This window comes from Delphinus delphis, chromosome 2 (assembly GCF_949987515.2).
Source record: "Delphinus delphis chromosome 2, mDelDel1.2, whole genome shotgun sequence".
In the NCBI taxonomy this organism is placed as follows: domain Eukaryota; kingdom Metazoa; phylum Chordata; class Mammalia; order Artiodactyla; family Delphinidae; genus Delphinus; species Delphinus delphis.
In genome coordinates this window covers 67,276,540-67,296,157 of record NC_082684.1, presented here as the reverse complement: position 1 = coordinate 67,296,157, position 19,618 = coordinate 67,276,540, and the positions used below count along the sequence as shown (strand labels likewise).

At 34.7% G+C, this 19,618-nt stretch overlaps 1 protein-coding gene across 6 annotated transcripts in view; it reads right to left on the bottom strand.

Annotated features, from left to right (window-relative positions):
• HEATR5A (HEAT repeat containing 5A) overlaps positions 1-19,618 on the bottom strand; it is a 109,696-nt gene that overhangs the window by 25,957 nt on the left and 64,121 nt on the right. For all 6 annotated transcript variants that reach the window (XM_060004715.1, XM_060004714.1, XM_060004711.1 and 3 more), the window contains 8 exons: positions 17,214-17,319; positions 16,268-16,458; positions 14,812-14,971; positions 11,880-12,069; positions 10,835-11,004; positions 4,824-4,962; positions 2,095-2,274; positions 82-321 (listed from right to left, as the gene is read on the bottom strand). In XM_060004715.1, coding sequence (XP_059860698.1) covers positions 82-321; positions 2,095-2,274; positions 4,824-4,962; positions 10,835-11,004; positions 11,880-12,069; positions 14,812-14,971; positions 16,268-16,458; positions 17,214-17,319 — 1,376 coding nt within the window. The remainder of the gene's footprint in view (positions 1-81; positions 322-2,094; positions 2,275-4,823; positions 4,963-10,834; positions 11,005-11,879; positions 12,070-14,811; positions 14,972-16,267; positions 16,459-17,213; positions 17,320-19,618) is intronic.

The following is a 19,618-nucleotide window of genomic DNA, read 5'->3' as shown; positions in this document are numbered from 1 at the left end:
TATTTGAACATTAAAAATATACTATAGGCAGACAGCATTTCAATGTATATCATTTGGTCTTTTCATTATTATGCCACTTACTTCTTGAATCCCTTTTTTTCATTTCTTGTGCTAAAGCGATGTCAAAATGTGCACTGTGTGCATTCTCACACTGGTTAATTATCCTGCAGACACATTCAGCAGCAAAGACTCTTGTAGCCCATCGCGGATTGGTAAAAGGATGAGGTCTGCCATCATTTCTGATGGTCAGAACTGAAGCATCATCCCCTTTATCTCCTTCCTCTTCTTGCATTGTATCCACACAAGTTACAGTTGTAAAATCTTTTATCAAGGGAGAATACACATAATCACAATCAGTTGGAAGATATATTTATAAAGGGACACAATGACTTCAAGTACAGACTAGAATTACTGTTGATCAAAATGACTACTAGTAACAGTGGTATCTAAAGAAATGCTAAAAAGAACTATTCTTAAAAAATGACAAAGTTGTTAAATTATATTTAAAGTGAAAACTGAACATGATACTAGAATAATTATCAATCCCCTGTATGTAGATGGATATGCTTAAGGAAGCTCAGAATTCCCTAGTAGGGAGTGTGGTGGATAGAACTAGAGATGTTGTTTTAACACTGGGGCCTTGAATGAATTTAAGAAGGTTCCTGAACCCACTAAAAATGTCCAAAAATGTTTTTTTCAGTACAGACCCATTGCTGTAATTACAGTCTCAAATTGTCCTGATGGCCAGAGCCATTAAGTAGTAAATTATTTCCCCTTAATATTATACTAACTGCTAACTTATTAACTGTTTAACTCGACTTAAATTGGAACTTATGCTATAAAACAAACCAACTTGTTTTCCTTAAATTATCTTGTATGTCAACATTTTTTGAGTGTGATACAATAGATAGCAATGATGTTACAAATAAAGTTAAGGCGAACTCTTGTCTTAAAACTGAGAAGCAAACAGAGACTGAAATGTGGGTTTTCCTAATAAAAAGGGATAGAGGCAAACTACAAAGGATAAAGAATAAATGGTGAAATAAAATTGAGCTATTAAAAATTTTTAAAAAGATAGGTAAGATACCAGAAAGGTATAATCAACCTATCTATGCACATATATTTTTTTCTTTTAAAGAAGTCCTTCTAAGTTCTTAAGTAGTGGCGATAGAGGAGAACATTGAAGAAGGAAAACATGTAGAGCATAATGGTTGAAAGAGCAGGTATAAATCACTGGAAGAGTACCAAGAAGAACAGAGGTAGACAGAGAAGAATATTTTTAAAAATGCCAAAAATTTTATGGTACCTTTCTTCCTTTCACATAACTTAACTCAGAGACCAAAGTGACATTAAATTATAAGACTTAAGTAACTGAGTTGAGAGCTACTGAAATATTATGAAAAGTTAAGATTTTAAAGTCATGTAGGCTAAGGTTTGAATACATCTGTGTGTGTTACTTAACCTTTCCAAGTCTTGTTTTCTCTCGTGTAAAATGGAATAATACTGCCTACTCATAGGATGGTTAAAGGATTAAATCATATAAAATATGTACAACACCTGGAACAGAATTGGTTTCTATCCTCTTTCTTCCTCATTTATTTTCTTAGTCCAGGATATAAATTTTAAAGACTCTAACACACTTTCTCACTAATAATTATCTTGTACTAACAAAGACATTAGAGAAACAACACTATTAATATATTTAAATTAACATTATTAAGAGTAGAGAAACTGGCTTGCTCAAAATGTCATAACTCTTGGTGAGTTTTCTATTAAGTTGATTTGAGGCAACACCTCAAATATTTCTCATATGTATGAAAATAAATGATGGGGCTGCTGTAAGTTAGGTTATCCCTTTTATAGCATAAATAACAATTCTAATTTTTAGTTTGTTTTTCACAGGAAAGTCATATAAGACAATTATAAGAAAAAAAAAAGTAGGCTTTTAAGTGTTGGACTAGAATCTCCATTAAAAAAAACAACAAGCAATTATAACCCAAATATCCAGATTGATAAACTGTCACTAGCAAACAATTTTAGATAATGCTCTTACTTTTAATTTTATTATGTTGGCTGGTAATCACCAATACTTACCAGCTGATGCAGCAAGTACATCTTTACAAAGCTTTAACCAAAAGGAGAGTTTATCCACTGCCATAGATGTGAGCATATGGTTTAATGTCTCTTTGATATCATGGCATAATCTCCCATCTGTCTCTTTGTCAAGTAAGGTCAATAAGGCCCCTTCAAGGCCTACTTCTCTGATGTTAGCATCTGACAAGAAGAAAATCGATGATCTAAGTAATACAGAAAACAAAACTGCCATATGAGAAGCACACACATTCAGTAGTTATTAAAATATTACATGCAAATATATTCTAAAGAACTAGTCCAAATATTGCACCTCAACCTACTGAGGTCTATTTTAGTTCACAATTCAAGTTTGGTAATTATTCACAACACTGCAAAGTTATTTTTTATGCAATGTCATTGAAAGATAAATCTTTATTAAGAGTTAATATGTTTTCCTTAAATTAGATAAACATTTAAACCCAATTAGCATTCTAATACTTATAAAAATACTTTCTAATACTTTATAAAAAAATACTTTCTAATACTTATATTAAAAAAAACCCCAATACTTATGAAAATTTATACAATGTTTCTTGGTATGATTATTTTATCTTTTCTTTAAAGTTAATTCAAATAAATAATCATAATTAAGTTTTACTTATTCTGGTACAAAAGCTTTACATTTATTAACATGAGAGTAAAACTCAGACAGAAAAAACTATTGTATGGAGAACAGTGTTTAATTACTGCAACTAAACTACAGTGGATCTAAAGAAGACTACTGAATTAATATAAATTACTACACAATATTCTCACTGCAAAGTAATAAATCATCTCAAAAAAGAAATAAAAACCTTGATCTAGTGTCTATTTCCTCTAATTCTGAAAATGTCAAAAGAACGTATACATTTTCTCTTGAAGATTTAACTCATTTGGCAATTATGAAAGCATTTAGTTCTAAAGATTATGCTACTATTTTAAAGAGGAGTTATCTTTTAAAGATCAGAAGGAGGAGGTAGGAATGTTTCTGATTAGGAGTCAGAACAGCCCAATGTAATGTGTGAGTCATGACTGGATCATAAATTTGGATGGGGGTGAGAGGGGTAGGAAAGAGTATTATAAAGGACTATAATGGGAAATTTGTGCGAGGACTGTACATTCTATGAAGCTACTAAATTAATGTTGATTTTACTAGGTATGGAAATAACATGTGGTCATGTAGGAGAATGTCCTTGAAAAATGCAAATAAGTATTTAGGGGTGAACCATCATGATGCCTGCAACCTGCTTTCAGATGGTTTGGCACAAGGTTTGTGTGTGTGTGTATATATACTGAGAGATATATAAAATGAGTATCGTAAAGATAGTAGGTGAATCTACGTGTTCACTGCACATTTCTTTCAACTTTTCCATGGGTTTGAAAAACTACAAAACTTTTAAGAAGGAATATGAGTTCTTTACTATAAATTTTTCTTTTATTTTTGGCTGTGTTGGGTCTTCATTGCTGAGCATGGGCTTCCTCTAGTTGCAGTGGCTTCTCTTGCTGCGGCGCACGGGCTCTCTGCACGCGGGCCTCAGTAACTGTGGCACGCAGGCTCAGTAGTTGTGGCTTTCAGGCTCTAGAGCGCAGGCTCAGTAGTTGTGGCTCATGGGCTTAGCTGCTCTGCAGCATGTGGGATCTTCCCAGACCAGGGCAGGTGGGTTCTTAACCACTGCGCCACCAGGGAAGCCCCTTTACTATAATTTTAATCACACAGCTAATTCAATAATTATGTACCAGTACAGTTACATAATAAAATCCTAAAGCAACAAATACAGATAATTCCAGTGGTGAATATAAGTTAAAGGTCACTTTGGGGAGAATACCACACATTAACCATGTTCTGCAACCTGTCTGATGACTATAACAGTTCAGCAATGCTGATAAGCTCAAGTCAGAGCAAAGGTTTTAATATAATAATAAAACTAATTTAAAGAGCACAGCATGACAGTAAAATACATTATAGATCTGAGAGCTTTAGATATTGGAAAGGTTTATGAAGTCTGAGACCTAAAAGTGTGACAGCACTTGGGAAACTATATACTTTTAAAGTGTAAGATATTATCATTACTATTTTTATAGGCTGTTTGAATTTATATGCATGTTTGAGTTATTCACATAATTTTTAAATGAAGAGACATACTTAAAACAAATCTTACTGGCCAAGAAATCCTTTAATTCAGCTCTAAAATATAGAAAGGGTATAAAAATCCTTTAACTTGAAGCAGATTCATCTATGAGAAATTTTATTGAATGAGATTTAGGGGGAAGACAGGCATATATGATAAAATGACTTCAGCGCTAAATCCAGTTTCAATCCATTATTGTAAAACAACTCGTTTGAAACCAATGGCTCTCAAACTTCAGTACCATTATCATTATTGTAGAAAAATAATTAAGAGATTGCTGGGCTCTACTGCCAGATTTCTGGCTTAGCAGATTTAGGATGGGGTCCAATAATCTGCATTTCTAACAAGTTCCAAGGTGAGGTGGATGTCGCTGCTGTAGGGGGCCTAAGATGGAGAACCATTATCTAAACCAGTAACATCACTGGGTGGAATGATAATCATTGTTAGCAATTATCACTTGTAGCAGGTTTAAGACATTATATACTAACTTTTAAATTTCGTTTTAAAAACTCATGTTTATATGGAAGATTTAAGATTAAAACAGTCATCTGAGCTGGAGATAATACTGATAAAAAGAACTACCTGGAGTCAACTCTTCTCTGCTATCCTTAGCAAGCATAACAGCGTGTTCTGAAACTTCAGCTGCTTCTCTCTGAACAAGCTGACGTAAACAAGCCAGTACTGCTCGTCTCAGTAACAAATAGGGACTACAAAGATTCACCTGAAAAACACCATTTGGGAAGTAAAAGAGCTGAAATTCTTCGTGGCATTCAATACATCTAACAGATATTCACTGGACCCCTCCTGATTGTGTCCAGCCCAGTGATGGGCTGGACACAATTTACTAAATACACAGAAACTTCAACTATCCTAGCACATATTTTTTATTATACAACTTAGAAACAGCTTAAGGAGTAATACATGTATTTATTAGGCAATATTCATAAACAAGTCCAAGCAAAAGCCTCCTGACAATGTTAGAAGACATAAAATTTATATGAGTAAAACAGTTTTGAGAGACAAAAGAGATACAATGGAGAAAGAATTTATTTACAGCTTATATATATGTGCTCATGGAACTATATTATAATGTTTTATGAATCTCTAAGTAGAAGTTTATACAAATCCATATAAGCACTGTAGCATACTGGTTAAAATGGAGGCTCTGGAGTCAAACTGTCTGAGTCCTAGATCCATGACTTACTAGCTGTGTGACCTTGGGCAAACTATTTAACCTCTCTGTGTCTCAGTTTCCTCATCTGTTATATGGAGATAACACTAAACACTACCCCCATCTCACAGGGCTGTTGTGAAGTCAACACAAAGAAACATGCAAAAGTGCTTAGCACAGTACCTGGCAAATAGTAAGCACTCGATAAATGTTAGTTATTATTAATGCAGCGTCTATCAGTAGTAGTTTATTCAGATGCCATACATAGTAAGTAAATGCATTTTCAAATAAAGGCAGAAAGAGTCTTACTCAGAAAACATATTCACCGAAAATGCTCTCTAGAAACAACATTATAGATAGCAAATTTTATACATGTATATCTACTTATATATGAATATACATATATGTACATAGATATGTAAATGTCTTAGCAATAGAGAATATTTCTGCTCAGAATGATAGGCTCAATACATATTTTTACTGAGAAGTATTTAAACCATGTAAATCTCAATAGGTTGTGTCTACCTAGGGTAAATGATACAATTGGTGATATACCTTAAATGAGCAATTAAAACAAGTCAAAGGTTTCTGGATACCAATTGTTAATGATTTCATAAGTAGAATAAAGCCTAGAGATTTTGAAATTTATTTTGTCCTAACTATGAAAATAACGACCAGTTTGGTGTGGCTTATGACAATAAATGTTCTTATAATAGTGATTTTTCTGAGCAAAATTTTAGAAATAATGGCATAATTCATATATGTGCCTTTAGATCTGGTTTATGTGTCAAAGACAGGACTGAAGTAGGTGAGTCTGTTGAAAAGACCAGAGGCAAAATTCTGAGGAAAAGAGTACGTAGTGGCAGCTGGTTTGTGATATATGATACATGCAAAGAGAGCTAAATCCTCAATTTTATCAGAAGATAAAAGGCAAGAAAAGTTTGTGAATATATTAGCAGTGAAACATACAGATGAGAACTGCTTTATAAATATGTTCTAATACCCTCAAGCTATATCATGAACTCAGAAGTGGAAAGACAGGAATGCCATTCACAAAGCCTCAAGGTCATGTCATTCTAGTCATGTTTAAGAACTCTGCTGTTAGAAACTAGTATACAGGATAACAGAGAAGTTAAAATGTAAACGATTAGGTTAATTCATGCCCAAGATTACAGCTATATTTAACAACAATGACAAAAAAGCACTCAAGACAATTTTAAAGAAAAGTTAATAAATCTATTAGTTACTTTAACTGGAGTTTTACAAGCACATAATACAAGGCAGGTGCAGCGTTTATTCAGGCTGGTCAAACAATCTTTTAGAAAAAGCATGCTCAAAAGTACTCTTTACTTGTTTGGTAGAAAAAATATTAAAAGGCCGTCACACAAAACAAAATGGGACGCTTAATATTTCCATGTCATTCACCAGCATTTATATTGGGAAGAGGAATAGAGTGGATTAAGGCAAACAAATCAAGCAAGCAAAATACAGAAATTAAATCAAACTGTAATTACAATTCCTTTCTGAAATGAATACATTAAATCAAAATGATGCAAAATTAAGTGCAAGGAGTGAGTGCACCAGCTGGAGAAGGTTAGGGAGGATTTGTTTACATGGGTATTAAATAAACACCATGTAACATGCTATACACACTGGACTTTGCATTAATGGTTAGCTTAAACAAAGAGATGCAGAGGAAAACAAGAACATCTACAACCAAAAAAAAAAAAACACAACACAAAGAAACAGCACTGCAAACCTCAAAAAAAGTTAGGAATCGAGGGTCAGGGACCTACCAACACAGAATTATCCAACAAGATCTCCTGCACAAAAAACAAATGACAGACTGGTCATGACAAAACCAAAAGATAAATACTAGGATGACTTTGACAACAGTCAGCTAAGCATTAAAATGTAAATGTTAATAGAGCTATCATTCAAACTGGCTTAGCTTCAGCTTTAAAAAATATGCCATAAATACTTCATTTTCCAACTTAAAATATGAGTTGAGGTAAGATTTTAAAAACAGTCAACTCAAGATGTAAAGATATAAAAAATACAATAATTTCAAAATGCACATTTGTGTAATTAGGTTTTCCTTTGGAATCTTTCATTAAGCCTCAGTAACAAAACCAGAACAAGTAGACATGAGTGTGAAAGGAGTGATCTGGATTACATTCACATGAACAGGTGTCCAGCAAGGGACCAAGTTAATGGTTTACCTCATCACAAGTTAATTATAGATTTCTTACTCTTGGAAGCCAAGTTTTAAAACTGTGAGTAGTCAGAATTGCGAGTATAGCTAACGCCAGGTTCAGAATGGAAGTTAAATAGCATGCAGTTAGAAGAAAACCCTTTGCAGTAAGATTCCTTCCTAATGATTAAATGTATTCTGAATACTCAGGGAATTTCAGTTAACGTGAAAACACTTCATGCTAACTAAGTTCTATGTAGAAAAGAAACCTGATCATAAAGTTGTTAATAGGAAAGCAAAAGCATCTTTTTTTAGTAAATTTATTTACTTTATTTATTTATTTTTGGCTGCGTTGGGTCTTCGTTGCTGCCCGCAGCCTTTCTCTAGTTATTGCAAGCGGGGGCTACTCTTCCCTGTGGTGCGCGGGCTTCTCATTGTGATGGCTTCTCTTGTTGTGGAGCACAGGCTCTAGGTGCGTGGGCTTCAGTAGTTGTAGCACGAGGGCTCAATAGTTGTGGCTTGCAGGCTCTAGAGCACAGGCTCAGTAGTTGTAGCACACGGGCCTAGTTGCTCCACAGCATGTGGGATCTTCCAGGACCAGGGCTTAAACCTATGTCCCCTGCATTGGCAGGTGGATTCTCAACCACTATGCCACCAGGGAAGCCCCAATTTTCTTACTACAGGGCATACTTTAAAATACAATAATAAATTTAGAATAAAAGCTTTACTAATCAAAATATTAAGATACAAAATTAACACGTTTTGCTAACACAAAATTGCTAGTGATAGCAATTTTTGAATTTAATTTTTGTATTAAAAAAATCATTTTATAGCTTAAGTATTATGAGTAACATGAATAAGACCTGTAATTGTTACTTCTGATTTTCTCAGTTGCTCTGAATGTACCTAAAAAAAAGATCTGAGAACAGTCTCTATTCTTCTTTGTATGTAACCTTCTCAGTCTAGTAAAAGAAAAGACTACCAAATTTGATCAGATCTAATTCACAATGAATTAGTAGTTAGTCTTGCTTTTTATTTCTCAATAAACTTTACTTAATAAATGAATTCACGTATCAGTTAAAGAAGAAATTTTAAAAGGGTATTAATGGAAATTTTCTACTATGATTCAAGAAGAAAAAATGGCAGTATTGTTTTTATTTATTTATTTAGGCTATGTTTTGTCTTCGTTGCTATGCACGGGCTTTCTCTCTAGTTGTGGTGAGCGGGGGCTACTCTTCATCGCGGTGCATGAGCTTCTCATTGCAGTGGCTTCTCTTGTTGCAGTGCACAGGCTCTAGGCGTGCGGGCTTCAGTAGTTGTGGCATGCAGGCTCAGTAGTTGTGGCTTGCAGGCTCTACAGCACAGGCTCAGTAGTTGTGACGCACGGGCTTAGCTGCTCCGTGGCATGTGGGATCTTCTCGGACCAACGCTCGAACCCATGTCCCCTGCATTAGCAGGCGGATTCTTAACCAGTGCGCCACCAGGGAAGTCCCAGTGTTGTTATATTTAAATGGAGAGTAGAAACTTAGATCAACTTGCAAAGTAATGGGTATTTTTCAGTAATTGGTATTGGCAATTGTTCTTCAACTATAAAGAGTAATATTCCTGGGGAAAAGTTGCTGAATGATAAAGGTAAAATTCTTTTCCAGTAAGTGCTGTTTTCTCTAATACATGTTTAACCCAGATAGAAAACAAAGTTTCTATCAGAAAAGTCAGTCATGTCCTCTCTTTAAGAGTCTTACATAATTATGACTATGAAAATCAATATGGAGAGAAATACAATTCTATGTTTAAGTTACATGTTAAGAAAATAAAAACAATTACAATTTACTGAGTGGGTATTAAGTGCCGAGGACAAGTGCATTTATAGGTGGCATCTTGTGTAATCCTCATGTTTTACAAACACGATAACTGAGGCTGGAGGAGGTTATGGGACGTCCCTAAGGCCACATAGCTAGGAGGGAGCAGAGCTAAGAGGGTCCATAACTACAAAGTCAATATGAAATAATGAAACGAGGACTGGACAAGCAGTTCAGAAACCTGGATTCTAGGCTTAGAGCTACTACTACCTAGGTATGTTACCTTGGGCAAAATATTTCACTTTTTGGTCTTTAGTTTATATTTTTATTTAGAAGGTTGGTTTTACTGATTTTTGAGGTTCTTTCAAGGTATGAAATGCATATTTTGTCTTTAGCTTGAAAATGAAAGGTCTGTCTAAAGTAATGATTCTCAACTCTCATGATACTAAGGGGAGTGTGCTGTGAACATTACAGGGCCAGAAAAAGTTGAAAAGCAACGGTGTCAAGTTTTTTGGGTTTTTTTTAAATTTTATTTATTTTTGGCTGCATTGGGTCTTCATTGCTGCGTGCGGGCTTTCTCTAGTTGCGGCGAGTGGGGGCTACTCTTCGTTGCGGTGTATGGGCTTCTCATGGCAGTGGCTTTTCTTATTGCAGACCACAGGCTCTAGGTGCATGGGCTTTAGTAGTTGTGGCACATGGGCTCAGTAGTTATGGCTCGCAGGCTCTAGAGCGCAGGCTCAGTACTTGTGGCGCATGGGCTTAGTTGCTCCATGACATGTGGGATCTTCCCAGACCAGGGCTCAAACCCATGTCCCCTGCATTGGCAGGCGGATTCTTAACCACTGCACCACCAGGGAAGTCCCCAGTGTCAAGTTTTAACTCCAAGTGTAACTCAACTTTTTCAGGCAAGTCCAGATAGAAACTGGTGACGCTCAAGGTAAATCTTAAAACCACTGATGATTACGAACCATCTCATCAGAACTTTTTTACTGATCATCTTCACCTTTCTATATTCATTAGACACACTATTAGAACCCAGATATTGATGCATATGCTGCTAGGATATTAAGGAAAAATATTATTTGCCCATCTGGGATGAAAAGAACTTTATATGTAATAATTTGGGAAAGAGGAAGAAGAAGTAGGAAAAAAATAGATGTTACCACATAAATATTTCCAGGTCCTACAGCATTATATACTACCTGTGATATTAGCACTCAGTATGCCTTTACTGATTAATGAATCAATATTCCAAATACTAAGTTCAATATATGAGAGGTTTAAGATATGATTATATGAAGTTGCCCCCCACCGCCCAAAAAAGACCAGAACTGAGGGAAAACAGCTATTGTACAGTCTAGAGAATAATTAAATTTATATTTAAATTTCCAATAATAGAAACTAAGGACATATACAATTTTATACTCACACAGAGGCAGCTGACCAGGCTAGACAAGTTGACATGTCGTGGAGCAAACATGTGAAGCTGCTGAAGGCATGAGATGGCCTGAGCTTGGACAAGGCAGTCTGGGTTATCTTGCATCACTGCACAACCCAACAGACAGGAAGTCCTTAGGGTAGAAACAGAAGTACTGTTACCTAAAATGAGAGCAGAAAGCTTTTAATAATTGGCCTATAAAATCATTACCCTTTAAACATATATTACTGGGCTTAAAATTTCTTTTTTCCCCCAATCTTAAACTTAAGGTTCTGTGAAGTAAATTTCTTCTACAAAAGCAGGGATAATCCAGGTTATAGACTTTTAGATTATGTTAGTTATTTTTAGTCTGAAAGATTTATGGTAAAACAAATCATTAGGCAAAGAAGAACCTACGACTATCATGAAAAGTAGAATTAGAAAGTGCTAATAAACTTCACCCTGCTTGTATTGAGAGTTGCTTTCATATATTAAAATCATGTACTTTGCATTTGAATAGATCAGAATAACTGAGTTTGGGGGCTTTGTCATTTATATCTTAAAAGAGATAGAGTTCTTTAAACTATTCCATTTCATGTCTGTCATTTTACTTGTTAAGGGAAGCATTTTTAGGACATATCTAATCTTTCTAAATATGGTACTCCTTATCTTTTCAAGGTAAGAAAAATAAGACTAGCATTTATTTTAACAAAATATACGGAGCACCTACTGTGTGCCAATCACAAGGGTTTTTCACATTTTCTTTTATTTGATAGAAGAGGAAACTAAAGCTTAGAGACATGAGGATTTCCCCAAAGTCACCCAATTAAGTAATAGTTGGTGAAGCTTAGATTAAGTTTCTATGTTTTTTCTATCATGTTGTCATCCAGGAGTCAAAGTCTTCCCAAGACTGTTCTCAACATTCTGCCCATATATTTGAAAAGAGCATTCCGCTAAACTTCACTTTACTGAGAAATGTTTGAGTCAATAATAGGAACTGAATTCATTTTTACGCATATATTTTTATGTAAAACATCACAAAAGCAGCTATGCATACCTTGTAGTTCTGGACCCAGTGTAGTAATAAGGGCATTCAAACAGCGACCAAGGCTTTGGTGAACTTCAGCATGAGTAGGAGGCACATTTAACAACAACATAATAATAAGAGAAAGGGTTGGTTCTGCATGTGTATAATAGAGTGGGCCAGCAGAATCAATTATCAATGAGAGAGAATGCAGTGCCCAGGTCTGTGAAGACAGAGAAAAACAATTTAAAATGTTATAGCAGCATTAAGAAACATAAAACACAATGAGTTGTTCTTTTGTTGAAGCAAGTGATAATGTAATAGCACAGTAAAGTATTTGTGTGTTATTACTAACTTGGAGAGAGAAATGGAGAACTTCAGGAGTTTTAAGAAAATTTTTCTCTTTAAATATCCAGTAAAAAACAATCAAGAGACAAATGCCTAATTTAGAATGGCATATGTGCATATATCTCAGCACTAAGAATTCCATACAGTGTTTGGTTCTTTAGCTAACAGCTTGAACTAAATCTGGTTTGTTGAGAACTGTTTAATCTATATAGAAAATGAAAATTCAAGTTTTTAAAAGATTCAACAATATCTACAACTACATGCAACAATTACAGACAAATCTCTTGAACACAGTGTTGAAGAAAGCCAGACATAAAAAAGTACATACCATATGATTCCATTGATATAAAGTATAAAAGCAGGCAAAACTAATATATGCTGTTGCAAATTAGGATAGTGGTTATCCTTGGTGGGACAGGTAGTAACTAGAAGAGAACATGAGGAGACTGTTTGGGGTATTGATATTGCTCTGTTTCTTGATCTAGGTGCTGGTTACATGGTGTATTCAGTTTCTACACTTTATTCACAGAGATGCACACTTCTAACAGGTGCAGTGTTATAAGTATATAAAAATAAATATATTCATAAATATAAATATTATAAATATTTATATTTATAAAACAAATATACATGTTATATATAAATATGTATTTATGTATTAAACAAACAAAATGCCTTTGAGCCAAATCTTGCCTGCCACCTATTTTTTAGAAATAAAGTTTTGTCGAAACACAGTCATGCTCATCTGTTTACATATTATTTATGGCTGCTTTCCTGCTATAATGGCAGAATTGAGCAGTTGACAGAGACTGTAATAACATGTGAGGCCTAAATAATTTACTACCTGGCCCTTTATAAAGTAAGTTTGGCAACTCTGGTTCAAACAAGACTGGCCATACACTGATAACCACTGAAGCTAGATGATGGGTATAAGAGGTTCCTTATAGCATGTTCTCTACTTTTATGTATGCTTGAACTTTTTATAACAAGAAGTATCTGAAGAGTCCTCCTTTTAGGAAATCAACTGAGAAACTTTTACCCCTCTTATCAATAGATGTATATGAAAAGCTTACAGTACTTTAAATGCTACAAAAATGAACTCCCATTAGGTGAGAGATAGCAGCAATCAAGAAGAGTCAGATTTGATGACACTGGATGCCATGGAAAGAACAATTTAAATTAATCAACAAAAGATAGTCAATATAAAAGGGTGTGTGTTCAGAACAGACTTCTTGAAGGGGAAAAGGAGAAATATAATAAACAGAAGCAAAAAGTACTGTACTAAAGGAATGAAGAAGAAAGAATGGAACACCTTATAAATCAACTCAAGTAACAGATGATGTGAAAAAAAGAAAACTATTAGTAATACGATAACTCAAGAATGAAAGCCATGTTGGATGTTGAAGTTTAACAGGACGGTGGTTAAACTGGATGTTGGAATACTAAAAAATGTGGATTATCAGAAAGGAATAGAAACAGAGGAGAGCAATAGGAAAAACATTAAGTGCAGATACGAGAATGACATGTGTGGGAGGAAAGTAGGAAGATCAGCTTAGGAGAAGACCAGTACTTTGGGTTAATAACAGAGAAAGTTTCTGGGTCAGTTGATGGGACTTCAATGAGAAGTTGATTTAAGAAGCAATATGCAGGTCTTCCCTGGTGGCGCAGTGGTTGAGAGTCCGCCTGCCGATGCAGGGGACACGGGTTCGTGCCCCGGTCCGGGAGGATCTCACATGCCGCAGAGCGGCCAGACCCGTGAGCCATGGCCGCTGAGCCTGCGTGTCCAGAGCCTGTGCTCCGCAACGGAAGAGGCCACAATAGTGAGAGGCCCACATACCGGGAAAAAAAAAAAAAAAGAAGAAGAAGCAATATGCAGTTTCCCCAGCTTTTCAGTAAGGAAGTGGCAAGATGAAAATCTTTCAGGAAAACATTTTTGGCTTCACATCTAGGGAGAGTTGAAAAGAAAAGAACTTAAACATAAAGTGACCAGGTAGGAGGCTACTGTAGTAATTAGGGACACACAGGGGGGACAGAGATACAATAAGGGGATTAAAAAAGCAGGAAGAGTAACAATCATTCAAGATGTGATTAAGATATCAGGAGAATGATGATTGACAGAAATGGGTAAGATATGTATAATAATATGGTAAAGTGGTTAAGAACATGAGTTCAGAGTCCATGACTTATGTTCTTCACCTGACTCCACGATATATTAGTTTTTTAGCTGTGAGCAAGTACTTAGCTTCTATAAGCCACAGTTTTCTTTCTGTATAATGGGAATATACATACTAGATTACTGTGAGGATTAAATATGTTCATATGTTTAGAAGAATGTAATACAATGCATGGTACCTGTTAAGCTCTACAAAACAGTAGATGTTATTTTAAGATGGAAGGGAGATCCATTTTCAGAAAATGATATTGAATTTGACTTTAGACACTGAGTATGAAGTAAAGATACTGAATTTGAATTTTAAAAATCCATCAAGGTTAACAATGGCTTTGATTTTATTATGGAGCAAGAATTATTTTATAAATTAGTAATGGTCAATAAAAACATAATCTGCATTATCTACAAATCAAGAATTTCAAGGAAGGTATCACATGAAGTACTTACCTGCACATCAGGAGAAGTGCTGTCCTGAGATAAAGTGTAAAGGATTCCAACACAAGAATTCAAATGTTGAGAAGAACTTATTCCTCCCAAGTACCTATGTAGGGATCCCAAAGCCAATGAGTGTCCTGTTCTGGTAACTGCGTCCCTTGCTGATTTCAGTCTGTGATTATGGAAACAAAAATAAACGACAATTACTGAAACAAAACCAATGCATGCACAGTCACTTAGGCAAACTTTCTGTATGAAGAGTTGCAAAATTCAGGAATATATTTACCGTTAACTGATAAAAAAAATTCTGAAATAACCTGAAAGGTATCTTTAAAAGAAAAAATTTTAAATAAAAATGTCTTTACCATTATCAACAATTATTTAAATATACGCAATTTCAATATCTCTCAGAAATACACACACACTAAATTCATATGGCAGGCATTATTACTTTATCATTAAGTTATACTTTAAAAACTCTCATTGCTGAGATACTCTAATTCCATATAAAGAGAGTTCCAACTCAAGAACTTTGATTTAAAAATTAAATATAGTAAGAGAACTCATTATTTATTAGGAGTTTTCTTATGAATTGTATACTAGTTTAAGCGCTTTATATTTGGTCCTTTAATCTGCTCAACAATCTTGAGATTCACACTACTGATATTATCAGTTCCTTTTAACAGATGAGGAAATCAAAGTGACTTAGTCATTTTAGCCAAAGTGACTCTTACAAAGTAACCAACTATTAAATGGAAGAGTCGGGATTTGAACCGAGTTAGTAATATGACATCAGACGTTGAGCTCATAACCAAATCAAGATACACATATTCAATAGACTAGAAGGTGAAAGCGCTGCCTGCATTACTACTACCACTAATCATATAGCTTTATATATGTATAACTAATATAACCATGAACTTTATTTGCAGTTGTTTTATTCTTTCATACTACTTTCATGTTTATTATCTCATTTACCTTAATATTCTTAGTAGGCAGGGTAGCATTAATAACCTTCTATATGAAATAAGAGGAAAACTGGTTGAGAGGATTAAGTAACATGCTCACGGTTACAAAGCTGGTAGAAACAAAAATATAGTTTATGTTTCCTGACCTGCAGCCTTCTCTCTTTCCATTAGGTTGTTCTTACTACCTATCATCTATATTTAACATGATAAAACTCCATAAGCTTCTTACTCCCAGAGTCCACTGATGGCCTATTACATCACTCATATAGATAGTGATCTTCCTCATATAAAAACTAAAGCCAAACAACTAGTAATAGTTTTATGTTCCAAAACAAGCAGGCCAAGGTGGGGTGGGGGCGAGTTCTCCTTTATTTTAAAGTATATTTCTCAATTTTTTAAAGTTAATTATCAGAATGAAGTTTCATAAGTTCCAACAAACCAACAAGCTACACCCAGTTTTGACATATAGTCCATGAGTATTAAGTAAGAAATTCACTTACTTGTCAAAGCTAACTTGAGCTAATACAGCAGTAAAAGCTCCATCATCAACCACTTGGGCTAATCTAGCCCATGCCTCTGCAGCTGCACATCTCAAGAGGGGGCTGGGACTTTCTAAGGCTCCCATCACCAATGCGAGGACAGGTCTTCTCATTTCTTCTGGACCCAAATGTCCCTTAGAGCCAGCCACATACTGAAATATGTAAAAAACAATCCAAACTTGCAACTCTAGTAAATTCTCTTATCCAGTTTGGAATGTATATTCTGGTTAACCAAATATGTTCATATTTGGTGATTACTCCTTTAAAAAAAAATCAGAATACCAAAATCCACAGTAAACATACATAATTTTTCTCATGAAGTACTTTAGAATTTTAAACCTCCAGGCAAACAATATGGTAATCAATTATCACTGTAGTATATATGTGTTCAGAAGAACATTAATAGGGATTTCCATAAAATAAATGATCAGTGAAGCCTATTATATTTTACTTAGAAACAATCAGCCATAAATGCAACAATGAGCCAGATTTGGTCCACAGGCCATAGTCCGCCAATCCCAGATCTGGGATATTAGGGTTGGTAGGTTAAAGCATGGTTCTAAGCCAAGATTATAAGTTTGATTTCTGACTAACAAGTTTTATATGGAGAAAAAATAAAAGGGGAGGGACTTCCCTGGCGGTCCAGTAGTTAAGACTCTGTTCTTCCAATGCAGGGAGCGCGGGTTCGATCCCTGGTCAGGGAACTGAGATCCCACATGCCATGCAGTGTGGCCAAAAAAAAAAAAAAAAAAAAGGTAAAAGGGGAATTACAAATCCTGAAACATTAAGAAAAATCGGGGGGGAAAAACCAGCCCTTTAAAAACACCTTCCCCAACCTACTTAGTTGGCCATACATTAGGGAAAAAAAATAATAAAGCAAACGTGAATTTTTAAAAAACAGAATTACCTTCAAGAAACTAGAAACTGAAGAAACAACATGTAACTGAACTACTTGTTGACGAGCTCCTTTTGTATGCTTTATACTGTCCAAAAGCTGTTCCAGTATGAGAAGCCTAAAATCAGAAACAAGATTTAAAGATAAAGTAAGTCAAAGGACAGTACTGAGTATCCACTACAAATTTGTTTTGTTGCATTTTGTTGGAACTACTAAAATGAGATAAACTGTTGTCAAACACACTGAAGCATTTTAGGAAATGAAAATATATCACAACCAATGCAAAAATATTTTGATTATGTGCCATTATGACCATGGGGGAGAAGCATTATTTTGTGGAGAAATAACAACAAATGTATCACTTAATACAGATTTACCCGGGCAAATTCAGCTATTTCAGCAACTATTTTCTAAACAAATATTTTGAAAGTCACTTGCATCAACATTTTTGCTCTTAATAACAGGACATACTGGATTCAAATACATTCCTTCATTTTAAAGGTAACACTGACTTCAGATAATAAGAAGCAGCACAGCCTTTCGAACCCCAACCATACCTTAAACATGTACTTGGGATCATACTATATATAACACAGTTTTTACACTTGCTTTTCTCACTTAACATTACCTCTTTAGCACTTTTCAAATCAATTTTTATTCTTTGATAATTTTCAGGAAGCCAAATTTTACTACACACATACTACAATTTATTCAACCATTCTCCTCCTGGTGGAGAGCAAATTTCTTATTTTCACAATTCTAACTATGATGAATATATGCACATTACTTTTGGTGTGGGGTTGAATGTGTCCATGGGTTTTAATGTAGCTTCCATAAATTGTTTTTCATGTCCTTTTTTAAAATCCATTTGTTGAGATTAAAAATATGTAACCATGAAAGAAATCACCCCATTTTTTCCCATCAATTTCTCCAATGTTTAGAAACATTGCTTCAGAGCTCTGAACTTCCTTTCCCCCACTTCTCTCCCTTTAAATCAGGAAAACTGAAATAATTTTTAAGAATACTTCTTCCGTTGTGAACTATCTTGATGGTAGGCATACACCTTATAATTTATCTTCATTTCTCTAGTATCTGGGTTTGTCATGTAGTCAGCAGTCAAATGTGCTTGTTGAACAATATAAAGGACAGTTGCACCCAGTGAGTGAAAACAGGGCATGACTGGCTGAAGATGGCACATGGGTATACTTTTACTCAACTCTAACGTACTTGCAATAGTATCTCTGAGCCTGTAACTAAATCTCTATCGTTCTGGTGAGGCCACAAGACCCAAATACAGTTTTGTTCCAAATGACAATTCTGTTATCAAAACAGAATAGATATGGGTATTGTGCTTTAAAAAACCCAGCTGTGGAAGAAGTTAAGTCAGAAAAAAGGGAAGGTGTGAAGTTACATGTGTATGACTTGAGGAAAGCAATATACATAAAATCAACTCAGAGAATATAATAAACATGGTGGATCACTAAAAATTTGGGGAAAAACCACGGTAACTCTAAGTAGTCTATTTAGTTAAATATTTATTTCCTTATTTCAAGGTTAATTCTGTTCATCATAATAAACCTGAAAAACTCAGAAAAGCACAGGAAAGAAAAATAAAATTCACCCATAATCCCACCATCTGGAAAGAGCCACTATTAACATTTGGCATCTTTGTTTTAGTCTCTCACCGGTCCCGTTCCCACCCCAGGTATATGGATATCATTTTTAGAAAACTGGGATCACAGTGTATACACTTTATTAGTAACTCTTTTTCATTTCCCTAAACATTAATCCCATCTTATTAATTACTGCACTGAAATAATTTTTTTTCTCTTTTTTCTCTTGGCCTCCTGTGATATTTCTTTTTTATTTTAATTGAAGTATAGTTGATGTACAATATTATATGTTACAGGTGTACAATATAGTGATTCACAATTTTTAAAGGTTATACTTAATTTATAGTTATTTAAAAATATTGGCTATATTCCCTGAGTTGTACAGTATATCCGTGTAGCTTATTTTTTACGTAATAGTTGGTACCTTTAATTCCCTCCCCCTATATTGCCCCTCCCCCTTCCCTCTCCCCACAGGTAACCACTAGATGGTTCTCTGTATCTGTGAGTCTGCTTTTTTGTTATATTCACTAGTTCATTATGTTTTTAGATTCCACATGTACTGAAATAATTTTAAATAGCTATTAGTATTATACAGTCTGGCAATACAATACCTTATTTACCCAGTTCCCTAGTTTGGGACATTTAGGCCATTTCTAATTTTTATTATAAATAACTTGATTAATGTATCATATAAAAGTTTTTTCTGCCTATTTTCCAAGATTATATTTAAGTCATTATGTTTCAAGAATACATTTATGCCCAAATTGCCTGCAGGAAGAAAAATTAAGGATAACCATATGGTTA